Below are 12,615 nucleotides of genomic sequence, written 5' to 3'. Positions count from 1 at the left end.
AAGTTTCAACTTGTTGCTCCTGAGGAAGTGGATAAGGCCATGGGAGCGGTGAGTGCCTCCACCTGTATACTGGACCCGTGCGCCTTCTGGCTGGTCTCGACCAGCAGGGAGGTGACACGTGGCTGGCTCCAGAGGATTGTTAACACCTCTCTTCAGGAGGGATCCTTCCCGCACCCTCTAAAGGATGCGGTGGTGAGACCCCTCCTTAAGAAACCTTCCCTGGACCCAGCCATCTTGAACAACTATTGTCCAGTCTCCAACCTCCCCTTTGTAGGGAAGGTTGTTGCCTTTCAACTCCGACAGACCTTGGATGAAACAGATTATCTGGATCCCTTTCAGTCGGGTTTCAGGCCTGGTTATGGCACGGAAACTGCTTTGGTTGTGCTGATTGATGATCTCTGGCGGGCCAGGGATAGAGGACATTCCTCTATCCTAGTGCTTCTTGACCTCTAAGCGGCCTTCGATACCATCGACCATGGTATCCTTCTGCGACGGTTACGGGAGGTGGGAGTGGGAGGCACCATCCTACCTGTGTGGCTCCTACCTCTCGGACAGGTCGCAGTCGGTGTTGGTTGGAGGGCAGAGATCGACCCCTAGGCCCCTCAAATATGGAGTGCCGCAGGGCTTGGTCCTGTCCCCCCTCCTATTTAACATCTACATGAAGCCGCTGGGTGAGATCGGGATTAAATATCACCCCTCCTATTTAACATCTACATGAAGCCGCACGGGATTAAATATCACGAATACGCGGATGATACTCAACTGTATCTGTCCACCCTGTGCCAACCCAGTGAAGCAGTGGAAGTGATGTGCCAGTGCCTGTAGGCTGTCAGGGTCTGGATAGGAGTGAACAAGCTTGCACTCAATCCCGACAAGACTGAGTGGCTATTGATGCTCCCTCCCAAGGATGGTCCAGACATTCCACCTCTTAGCCTGGGGGGTGAAATTATACACCCTTCAGAGAGGGTCCACAAATTGGGTGTCCTCCTGGATCCGCAGCTGACGTTAGAACATCATCTGTCGGCTGTGACCAGGGGGGCCTTTGCCCAGGTTCACCTGGTGCACCAGTTGCGACCCTATCTGGACTGGGAGGCCCTTCGGATGGTCACTCACGCCCTCGTCACCTCAAGACTGGATTACTGTAACGCGCTCTACATGGGGCTGCCCCTGAAGAGTGTTCGAAGACTGCAGTTGGTCCAGAATGCAGACGCGAGTGATAATGGGTGTACCTAGATACACCCACGTTATACCTATCCTCCGCGAGCTGCACTGGCTCCCCATTGGTCTCTGGATACGCTTCAAGGTGCTAGTCGTTACTTTTAAAGCCCTACATGGTTTAGGACCTGGCTACCTGAGAGACCGCCTCCTTCCATTTACCTCCCAAAGACCAATAAGATCACACAGATTGGGCCTCCTCCGGGTGCCGTCGGCCAGTCAATGTCGGTTGGCAGCTCCCCACGGGAGGGCCTTCTCTGTAGCTGCTCCGGCCCTATGGAATGATCTTCCCATAGAGATCCGGACCCTTACTACTCTTCTGGCCTTCCGTAAAGCTACCAAGACCTTGCTGTTCCGGCAGGCCTGGGGCTGTTGATTAGTATCCAGCCCCACGCTAACAGTATGCATGGTGTGAAATTTTAATAATTGTATTCTTATTTTAATTTTTATATATGTTTTTTGTCTTGTTGTGAGCCCCCAGAGTCCCAGGGGAGTGGGCAGCATACAAATGTCAATAAACTCAAAACTATTATTTTTGCTTATTTTAACATTTATTTCTAGTCTGTCTTTTACAGTTATATTTGTGGTAGGTTGGGTTATAGTTTCTTTTTGTATGAAGACCGATGCAAAGAATGAGTTAAGCAGCTCTGCATTCTTTCTGCTGCCTGTTACTTCCTTGCTGTCTTTTCTCTTTAGTGGACTGACTGTTTCCTTGATTTTTTTTCTTGTTATTTGTATGTTGGAAGAAACTATTTTTATTATCTTTGACTTTTGTTGCCAGTCTTTGTTCATTCTGATCCATTGCTTTCCTGACTTTCTCTTTGCAGATTCTGGCTATTGATATGTTGCCTTAGTTGTGTGCTCCTCTTTCCATTTTTTGTACTTGTCCTTTTTGTCTTTCAATTTGTCAGAGAGATCTTTGTGCAGCCATGCTGGTTTCTACTTGGATTTCTTCTTTTTCTTTTTTAGCAGTATTTTGCTGGTCTGGGTTTTTATGATCATATTTTTCAGAGTTTCCCAAGCTTCTTGAGTTCTTTTCCCCTTTATATCTTTCAAAGATCCTGGAGCACCAGGGGAGCTGCCAGAGGACTGGAAAAGGGCTGATGTAGTTCCCATATTGAAAAAAGGGAAAAAATAGATCCAGAAAATTACAGACTCAGCAGCCTGACCTCAGTACCAGGGAAGATTCTGGAAAAGATAATCAAGCAACAAATCAGCAAACACATAGAAGCAAATAAAATAATTACCAAGAACCAGCATGGGTTTGTCAAAAAAGATCATGCCTGACTAATCTTATTGCATTCTTTGACAAAGTGACAAAACTAGTGGACCAGAGGAATGCTGTCGATATAATTTACTTGGACTTCAGTAAGCAGTTGACAAAGTAGGCCATAACCTACTACTTGACAAAATAGAAAAATGTGGGTAAGATAGCATCACCACCAGATGGATTCGTAACTGGCTGACTAATCACATTCAAAGTGTAGTCGTCAATGGAACTGCATCTATATGGAGGGAAGTATGCAGTTGGGTACCACAAGGTTCTGTTTTAAGTCCAGTACTCTTCAACATATTCATCAATGATTTGGATGAGGGGATAGATGGAAAACTGATCTGCCCCTCCCACTCACTGTTTTTTGCCCCTCATTTGCCTAGAGTCATGCCCCGTGACATAGCTGCTGCTACTCTCTGGTTCCCTCACTTGCTTTGACCAAGCCGCCCAGCTGATCTCTGCCTGGTGAGTCTTTCTTCACTTCTTCACAGCTATCTCCCCTATTGACCAGCTATGTTTGCCTGCTTTCCCTGTGGCCTTCCCAGCAGTCCCTGTGGCCCTGCCCACTTACCTGCCTTTAATAGTCCCTTCCACACAGCCCAGCCATGTTTGCCTGCTTTCCATTCTCCATTTCACGTGGTCCTGCCATGCTTGCCTGTTTTCCCTGCTCTCTTCCATGTGGCCCCCAGCCCAGCCCTGGGTGCCTTCCTTCCCTGTTCCTTCCACACAGTCCCACCATGCTTGCCTGCCATTCATCTTTTCCTCATGCCAGCAGCTCCCTTTCTCATTTCCCTATTGAGCACAATGCCCAGGACCCTCTTTGATAGCATGCCTGCCTAAGGTTTCCCCTCTTGCAGCCTGGTGCTGTGATGAAGGAGAGGAAAACATTGGGAGAGGCTTGTGGCTGAAAAAACAAGCATTGCAAAAAATGGCAGTTGGTCTTACCTGAACTGCATGTTTAAGAGTAGGTGTGGGAGGAGTAACCATTGGGTATTAACCCAGTCTTCTTGCCCTTGGAGTCTGAGGATAACCTTTTGAAGCCACGCCTCTGATCCTCCTCTTGCTCTCCCAGATTAATCGATAGTCGTAGCAGAGTCCTGGAAGGAAAGAACACAGAACAGCGCAAGCACATATCCTTCCTATTGACCCTGAATGACCACGGAGCTAACTCAGGCCCCTGGCGTGGGGTGCCCTAAACAAGGGGGGGAAGTGATGTCTTAGGGAGGGATTATTGGGCCTGAGCCCATCGAGAATCTAGGACTCCCTGCAGCACCCTCCTACCAAAGGCTGCCTCCACAGAGGCGTAGGCATCTAGACGGTAATGTCTAATGAATGGGGAAGAAGACGCCCAGGCGGCGGCCCGGCAGATTTCTTCTATGGGGGCCTGGGTAGCCCAGGCTGCTGAGGTGGCTGCACTCCTGGTGGAGTGCGCTGTGATGCCTTGTAGAACCTGAATACCCCGTGCCTGGTAGGCCGTGAAATGGCCGCCCTTATCCACCTGCTGATGGTGGCTCGGGAGACCTTAGCACCTCTGTTGGAAGGTTAATATGACATGAAGAGGGCTTCTGAATGCCTAAAGGGAGCCGTGTGCTTAAGGTAAATGCGCAAGGCTCTTCTGACGTCTAACCTGTGCCACGATCTTTCCCTATCCCCGGAGGGCTGTGGACAGAAGTCCGGCAGAACTATCTCTAGAGCCCTGTGGAAGGGGGAATTGACATTGGGCATGAACGCGTGGTCCAATCTGAGGATTACCTGGTTCTCTAGGAATGTGCAAAGGTCCGCTCTGCTGGAGAGAGTGTTGATCTCAGAAACTATCCTGGCAGAGGTGATGGCAACCAGGAAGACGACCTTAAGAGTCAGAAATTGAAGGGAAACCTCCCTCAAGGGTTTGAACGGTGCCTCCGTCAAGGCCTGGAGGACTGTAGGTAGGTCCCAGGAGGGGAATTGATGGACCGCTGGGGGTTTCAGATTCGCCACTCCCTTGAGGAAACACTTGAGGACCGGATGTTGGGATAAGGGTGGAGCGTCCACTCCCCCCCACCCAGGATGGTGGAGAGGGCTGAGACCTGTCTCCTAAGAGTGCTGGAGGCGAGGCCCTTCTCCAGGCCTTCCTGCAGGAAGTCCAGGACCTGAGGTACCGAGGCCGAGGCAGGCTGAATGTCCCTTGCCTTACACCAGTCAGCAAAGGCCACCCAGGAGGCGTTGTAAATGCGGATGGTGTATTGCCTCCTGGACGCCTCGACAGTCCTAATGACCTTGGAGGAATATTGAGCCTCTCTTAGCTGCTCCCGCTCAATCGCCAGGCGGTCTGATGGAGCCACTCTGGGTCCGGATGCTCCAGAGACCCCTGATGTAGGGACACCTCCCCCAGGGGGATCCTCCAGTGGGGAGCTGAGGACAGCTCCACCAGGTCTGCTAGCCAGAGGCGACGTGGCCAGAAGGGAGCCACTAGAATCATCTCTGCCCCCTCTGACACGAGCCTCCTCAGAACCCCAGGAATGAGGGGAAGGGGGGGAAATGCGTAAAGTAGACCTGGTGGCCATCTGCAGCAGAGAGCATCCATGTCCATGGCTCCTCTGGAGGGAAACCTCGCTATGAAGTTCGGCAGCTGGGCGTTCGCTGGAGTTGCGAAGAGATCCACCGTCGGTTGTCCGAATCTTTCGCAGATCCACTGGAAGACGCTAGGGTGGAGCTGCCACTCTCCGTTGTTGATCATCTCCCTGCTGAGCCATTCCGCTTGCTGATTCTCCATCCCTGAGATGTGTTCCGCTCTGATGGACTGGAGATGTCTCTCTGCCCAGTTGCCTAACCGGAGGGCCTCGTCGCGAAGGGCCTTGGAGTGGGTGCCCCCTTGTCTGTTCACATGGTCCTTGGCTGCCACGTTGTCCATCAGGATCTGATGACCGGTGACTGTGGTCTTGAAGTGTTGAAGGGCCAGATGAATGGCTCTGAGCTCCAACCAGTTGATGTTGTTGCACAGATCTGTTGGAGTCCAGCGTCCCTGGGCCATCTGAGCTTCCAGGTATGCTCCCCAACCGAACAGGCTCATGTCCATCATGAGAATTTTCCTCCTTGACTCCTTGAAGAGGGATCCCTTGCTCAGTGCTGGGGTCAGCCACCAACGGAATGAGAGCAGCACCTGGGGCGGCACTCGGATCTTGAATCTGGCGTCGCTCGTCCCCGCCCTCTGGTATGGAAGCAGGAACCACTGCAGCTCCCTGGCGTGTAGGCGAGCCCAAGGCACAATCCCTATACAAGAAATGAATTTCCCGAGGAGCCTGGAAAGAAGAACTACAGGGACAGAGCGTAATCTACGAACTTCATTAATTAGCTGCACAATACTGTCCTTTCGCTTCTGGGGGAGGAACACCTCCCCAGAAACCGAATCTATAATAGAGCCAAGGTGTTGGAGCCTGGTAGATGGGACCAGCTGGCTCTTCTCCAGGTTGATGGAAAATCCCAGGGAACTGAGGGTGTCAATGGTGGTGCCCAGATCCTGTCTGGCTGTGGCTGGGGACCTGGCTAGGACTAAGATGTCATCTAGATAGCAAAATAGGTGAACTGGTAGGGAACGCAGGTGACCCGCGGCTGCAGCCAGCACCTTCGTAAAGGTCCTGGGGGCTGAGGCCAGCCTGAAGGGGAGGGCCCTATATTGGAAGTGCTTTCCCCCATGTGAGAACCTAAGGAGCCTGCAATGTTCTGGGGCGATGCTGATATGGAGGTAGGCCTCCATGAGGTCGATGAAGGCCATGAAGTCACCCTGTCGGACGCCCTCTAAGATGGACTTCAGGGAAGTCATCTTGAATCTACGGTAGACTACCCTGGAATTGAGATGTTTAAGGTCCAGGATAGTTCTCCACCCTCCTGAGCTCTTGGGAACCAGAAACAGGTGGGAATAGAATCCGGAACCTCTCTCCCCTTCTGGGGCTACTTCAATGGCCTTGATATCCAGAAGGTGTTTGATGGCCTTAGCCTTAAGGGCTCATTTGGTTGGATCAGCAGAGGAGGTGAAGGTGCGGAACCTGTTAGGGGGTGGCGAGCGGAACTCCAGGTGTAACCCAAGCTTAACTGTCTGGAGGACCCACTAGTCAGAGGTGATGCGTTCCCAGGCATCCGCGAAAAAGGTGAGCGACCACCAATGGGGTGATCCGTGGCTGGATCACTTGAACCTGCGGAATGGGCGACCGCCTCCTCCTCTAAAGGGCCGTTTGCCTTGCTGCTGGCCCCTGAATCTGTCCCTAAAGGACTGCCTGTCCCCTTGTCTGTGGAACCTGGGGGGTTGGTACCTGTGAGACTGAGCCTCCGAATCAGGCTGGCGGAAAGACGTTCTCCTGGGGTAGGGGGCATGTCGGTTATCCGACCGTCTGGTCGTGACTGGGAGGACCTTATTCTTGTTTTTGTCCTCCACCAGAAGCGGGTCCAGCGAGGCGCTGAACATCTTGTCCCCGACGTAGTCTGCTCCTGCAAGGTGCCATTTGGCTCGGCACTCCGCCTGCCAGTGGAAAAACCACAGTAAGCACTTGGATGCTACGGAGGAAGATAAGGCTCGGGATGCATACTTAACTGCATCCAGGGTAGCGTCCGCAGAGAATTGTGTGGCTGCCAGGATCTTCGAAATGGCTTGCAGCAGTCGCACCTCCGTGGCAGGTGTCAGCTCTTTCAGCCACAACACCATGGATCTGTTAAAAAAGAAAGCAGAAGCGGCCACCCTAATGGCCCAGATTATTGCCTGAAAGGTTTTACGTATCACGGTCTCCGCCTTCTTATCCTCTGGCTTAAGACAGTTTGCAATGTCTCCTGTCACCGTGGATGAGGCTGAGGCTAGGGTGGCGATTGGGTTGTCCACCTCCGGGAACTGTCCACCTCCGGGAGCTGGAGGGCCTGGTCAAAGGTGGGGTTGAGGTTATAAAACCTCTGCTCATTGCCCCCCTCCCCGGATTGAGAAAGGTCCCTGGTTTAACCCACTGGGATTTTAGGACCTCCATAAACAAGTTGGAATCTCCTCCTTTTTAACCGGGGGTCTATGAAAGGGGCCCTTTTTTCTCCCCTTACTGGTGCTAGGTGTGGCAGTGGTCTCCGTGGGTTCTGGAGGAGGGTCCAGATCTGCTGTGTCCCTGGCTTTACGGAGTAGAGAGCTAAATAGGGAAGGGGGAAACAGGCCCGTGATGTTGGGAGCGTCCGTAGACTGAGCATCCTCATCCTCAGAGAACCCCACATCTTTCAGCTCCCCTTCTTCTAAATCTGAGGCCTCACTGGCAGTGGAGGTAGAAGGGGGCCTATGTTCTCTGGCCGCCGATGCTCTGGGAAGAGTCTGATGATCTCTGGGCTGGTCCCGGGATGATCCCTGTTGTGAGGCCTGGGGTTGGTGCTGCATCCCACTGGCCATCACTTGAGCTAAGGCCCTGGCTAGAACCTCCTGGAAACTCTCAGGTAGCTCTGGGAGGGCAGGGCGGAGCTCTGGGGGCTGTAGGTGATCCCTTGCCTCTGGGGAATTTGGTGCCAGCCTGGGCCTAGCTGGGCTGGAAACCCTGCAACCAAAGGGATCCCCCCTCGCTTCAGAGGAATGAGCAGGCGAAAGGGGGGGTGAAATGGAGCTGTGCCTTCTGCCTGAGCCCCTGGGGGAGCCAGGGGAGGGAGGGTGGGCATCTGCCAGTGCAGGGAGCCTGCAGGGGGAGCGTGACCTAGAAGGCGATGGGCTGATGGTTGCCCTAAATCTCCTAGCTGAGGCCCTGGTAGCTCTGCCTCCTTTAGGGCGAGTCTTCTTAGTGGATGCCCTGGGGGTGTCCTTCCTGGTGGGGGACCTCCCTCTGGTGGCCTGGGAAGCCCCCCTAAAGGTCCCTTCGGCTGGATCTGGGTCCCCTAGGGATCTCGGCCCAGCACCCCCGCTCCTCTCCACGCTCGTTTTGCACTTACTCTTTTTCCCGCTCATCTCTCCTCTCTCTGCTGGCTCAGCTGCTGACACAAACCTCTTCAGGCTTCTTTTTCTTCTTCCAGCCGCCGATCCGCGGCTCGAGAGCTGGCCTGCACCAAATTCAGGCCCCTCTGTGGATCCACCGGCAGAGTGGGGGCCGTTCTAGGCCTCTTCCGGCCTCCTTGGTGCTTTTTGAGCACTCCCGGCTACCGTGGATGATTGCCAGTCATGTGCTCAGCCACGTGCTCAATTCAAAATGGCGGCCGCTGGCCTGCGACCCAAGCCTCTGCAGCTGGAGATCACTGGGGCGATCCTCTGTGGATCCCCGGTCCTCTGGAGCCTTAATTGGGTGGCTGGAGTGCGAAGGCCTCTCCACGCACTCCGATTGGTGTGGAGGCTTCTTTCTCTCTTGCGCGACCGTCTGGCTGCTTGGGGAGCGCGCGCGTGCTAGCAGGGCAGCAAAGCCTTTGCTAGCAGCGCTGAGCATGCTGGAGGAGAGATGCAGCACTGGATCTTCTTGGTGAGATGAGAAAAGCTGAGAAAAATGCTAGGAAAAAAACCTACACTAGAAAAACCTCTAAAATTCCAAAGTGAGGGAGAATCAGAAAACAATCCTTCTGGGCTGGAGTCTGAGGTTAATCTGGGAGAGCAAGAGGAGGATCAGAGGCGTGGCTTCAAAAGATTATCCTCAGACTCCAAGGGCAAGAAGGCTGGGTTAATACTCAATGGTTACTCCTCCCACACCTCACTCTGGAAACAAAAGAGTTTTTGTTAGTTTGCATTTTGCAGCTTACCATCACAGAAGTTTGTTTGAGTGTCTGTGTGTGTTGGGTTCAATGATGGATTGCAATGGCTGGTTTCATCCAAAGGAGTTTTTGTTTTGGTTGGGTCTCACTCTCCTAGCCTTAGAAGGAGAGAGGGAAGGAGGAAGGGAATGGAGAGAGAGAGAGTGAGGGAGAAGGAAGAGACAAGAAAAAAAGAAAGATAGGAAGGAAGGAAGGAAGGAAGGAAGGAAGGAAGGAAGGAAGGAAGAAAAAAAGAAAGAGAAAGAAAGACAGAAAGAAAGAAAAAGAGAGAGGGAGAGAGGGGAAAGTAAATGACATATAGTTGCATGGATGGATGGATGGATGGATGGATGGATGGATGGATGGATGGATGGGTGGGTGGGTGGGTGGGTGGGTGGGTGGGTGGGTGGGTGGATGGATGGGTGGGTGGATGGATGGATAGTTAGGTAGATAGATACATGAAGGGAGGGAGGGAGAGAAAGAGAGAGAGAGAGAGAGAGAGAGAGAGAGAGAGAGAATAGGAGAGGAAGGAAGGACCACAAATCATGGCCCTAGTGTGGCTTCAGGAGATGCTTTAAAACAGCACAGCAGTCTAGGGCTGGAAGGGATTTCTGAGGTCATCTAGTCCAATCCCCTACTCAGGCAGGAGATCCTTACAGAATCATAGAATAGTAGGGTTAGAAGGGATCTTGGAGGCCATCTAGTCCAACCCCCTGCTCCAGCAGGAAACCTTATATCATCTGGATTATTTTGGTGCCTCTAACAGAGAGGAAAATTACCAGAAAGGAGAAGTTTACTAGGACAAGGCTGCCATGCAGAGGAAGGCAGAGATAGTCTTTCACTTATGAGCACAATTGAGCCCAAAATGTTGGTTGCCAAGCAAGAGCGTTGTTAAGTGAGTTTCACCACATTTTACTCAATCCATCTCCTGGCTCTAACAGTCATGTGCAGACTAGAGAAGAAAATCTGAAGGCATGTGTAATCTTGTAATGTACAGAAGTTACAGTTAAATGTGTGACAGAAAGTGGACTCTGGGTGTGTTTTTCCAAATGCAGTATGTGAGGTTGAATGTGTATAGTTTTAGAAAAGCTGTGTATGTGTACATACACATACAGTATATATAGTAATTTATCTTTTTGTGTACCTATACACACTCTATACTATGTAATATTCATGTACACATATGGCATATATACATATGATTAAATAGTATATTTTGGATGTTCAGTAGTGATAAATAAATAGACAGGAAAATTGTATCTTGTTGAGGCCTTTGAGACAAGGAGAAGCCAGGCACCCTAACCCTAACCCCTGACTTGGGTGATGTCAAGTTGGCCACATCCCACACCCACCAAGTCACATGACCACCCAGCCATGCCCACCCAGTCACATGACCACCAAGCCATGCCCACCAAGCGAGCCACATCCACAGAACCAGTAGTAAAATAATTTGAATCTCACAAATGTCTAGGCTGCATAAACAGAGGGATAGAATCAAGATCTTGCGAAGTATTAATACTACTTTATAACGCTTTGGTATTCCACACTTGGAATACTGCATTCAGTTTTGGTCGCCATGATGTAAAAAAGATGTGGAGACTCTAAAAAAGTGTAGAGAAGAGCAACAAAGATGATTAGGCGACTCAAGGATAAAATAAACATATAAAGAATGGTTGCTGGATATGTCTAGTCTTATGAAAAGAAGGATTAGGGGTGACATAATAGTAGAGTTCTGATACCTCAGGGGTTGCCACAAAGAAGAGGGAGCCAAACTATTCTCCAATGCACCTGAGGGTAGAACAAGAAGCAATGGGTGGAAACTAATCAAGGAGAAGCAACTTAGAACTAATGAGAAATTTCCTGATAGTTAGAACAATTAATCAGTTGAACAACTTGCCTCCAGAAGTGGTAAATGCTCCAACACTGGAGGTTTTTAAAGAAGATATTAAATAACCATTTGTCTGAAGTGGTTTAGGGTTTCCTACCTAAGCAGGGAGTTGGACCAGAAGAACTCCAAGTCCCTTACAACTCTGTTATTCTATTCTATTCTATTCTATTCTATTCTATTCTATTCTATTCTATTCCAAATTTTCATCCAAGGAATCTTTCGCAAGTTCTCTCTGAGTTGGTTAAAATCAGTTCTTTTAAAATCTAGGACTCTGGTATCATTATACTCTGTTGCTTGTTTTTGTGTTATGTTGACATAGTATGACATGGTCACTCTCACCCAAGTTTCTTGCAGTTTTAACTCCCTCCATCACTTATTTTCTGTTTGTAAGAATTGAGTCCAGTATGGCTGTCCCTCTATTTCTATCCCTCTATTTCCTCCTCTACCTTTTGGACAACAAAGTTGTCAACTAGGTTGATTTCTCACTTAGTGCGGAATTAGTCTTCCAATTAATGTCAGGATAAGTGAAGTCCCCCTTTACTATTGTTTCCTACATACACTGTATTTTTCGGAATATAAGATGCTCCAAAGTATAAGACATACTTTATGTATAGGGAGGAAAACAAGGGGGAAAAATCTGCCTCTGCCTCCCAGCAATTTGCCTCCTTGCAGCAAACAAAAAAACAGACCGAAATTTTCACCTTCTTTTAGGGGAAGGTGCATCTTATACTCCAAAAAATACGGTATTTTTTAGTTGGTTGGCAAAAAGGACATCTATTTTTCTGCTTGATTGGGTGGCCTATAGTATATACCTAAGGTTATGACATTTTTTTTCTTTTATATTGACCCATATGCATTGTAGGAGGCTTTCATCTAGGAGGTTTTTATAGTCACTGAATCTTGCATCTCAGTGCTCTATATATTGCTCCACACCAAACAAATTCCAAATCACACAATCCAAATTCACAAGGCAGTATGTGTGTCACTCATACATAATCTGCTCTTCCATTCCCAAACAATATTCCCCTAACAAAGGGGAATGAAAACTGAACCAGGCTTTATATCATTGTACATTTCCATGATACTTTGTGTGTGTGTGTGTGTGTGTGTGTGTGTACACACACACACACACACATACATAGATATATAATTTACAATGTTCATTTACATAAATATTTTGTAACAATATTGTGTCATGTAACATTTCATTTGTTATGCTTAAATTTAATCTTTTTTGCTTAGCCCATTCCCTTGGTCATAAAAGACTGAGGAACAAAGATTAAATAAAAATGCAAGAAGTACCTACCTCAAAATCCCAAAGAACAGAGAAATCCATAGCAGTGGGTTGTTCAGCCCTGGGTACAGTTTTTCTAGGTATTCTCCCATATGGCATACCCATTAAAATCTATAACCAAATTATTTTTAATGCTATGTGAGGGGCTAAAAATTTATCACCTATTAATAACAGAATAAAACTCTACTTCAGTTTATAAACAGATAAGGACACAGAAATAATGAAAAAGATTGGAAAATATTCATTTCT

The 12,615-nt window shown here is 49.4% G+C and overlaps 1 protein-coding gene across 1 annotated transcript in view; it reads right to left on the bottom strand.

Annotated features, from left to right (window-relative positions):
• Nucleotides 1-12,615, bottom strand: part of LOC106540478 (transmembrane channel-like protein 2) — a 183,170-nt gene that overhangs the window by 94,379 nt on the left and 76,176 nt on the right. The window contains exon 11 of the mRNA XM_087714395.1: nucleotides 12,379-12,477. Within this exon, the coding sequence (XP_087570521.1) occupies nucleotides 12,379-12,477 (99 nt within the window). The remainder of the gene's footprint in view (nucleotides 1-12,378; nucleotides 12,478-12,615) is intronic.

This window comes from Thamnophis sirtalis, unplaced genomic scaffold (genome assembly GCF_051295495.1).
Source record: "Thamnophis sirtalis isolate CommonGarterSnake01/CBP01778 unplaced genomic scaffold, rThaSir2_p1.2 scaffold_4, whole genome shotgun sequence".
Classification (NCBI taxonomy): domain Eukaryota; kingdom Metazoa; phylum Chordata; class Lepidosauria; order Squamata; family Natricidae; genus Thamnophis; species Thamnophis sirtalis.
Note: the sequence above shows the minus strand (reverse complement) of the source record. Positions and strands in the feature narration are given on the sequence as shown.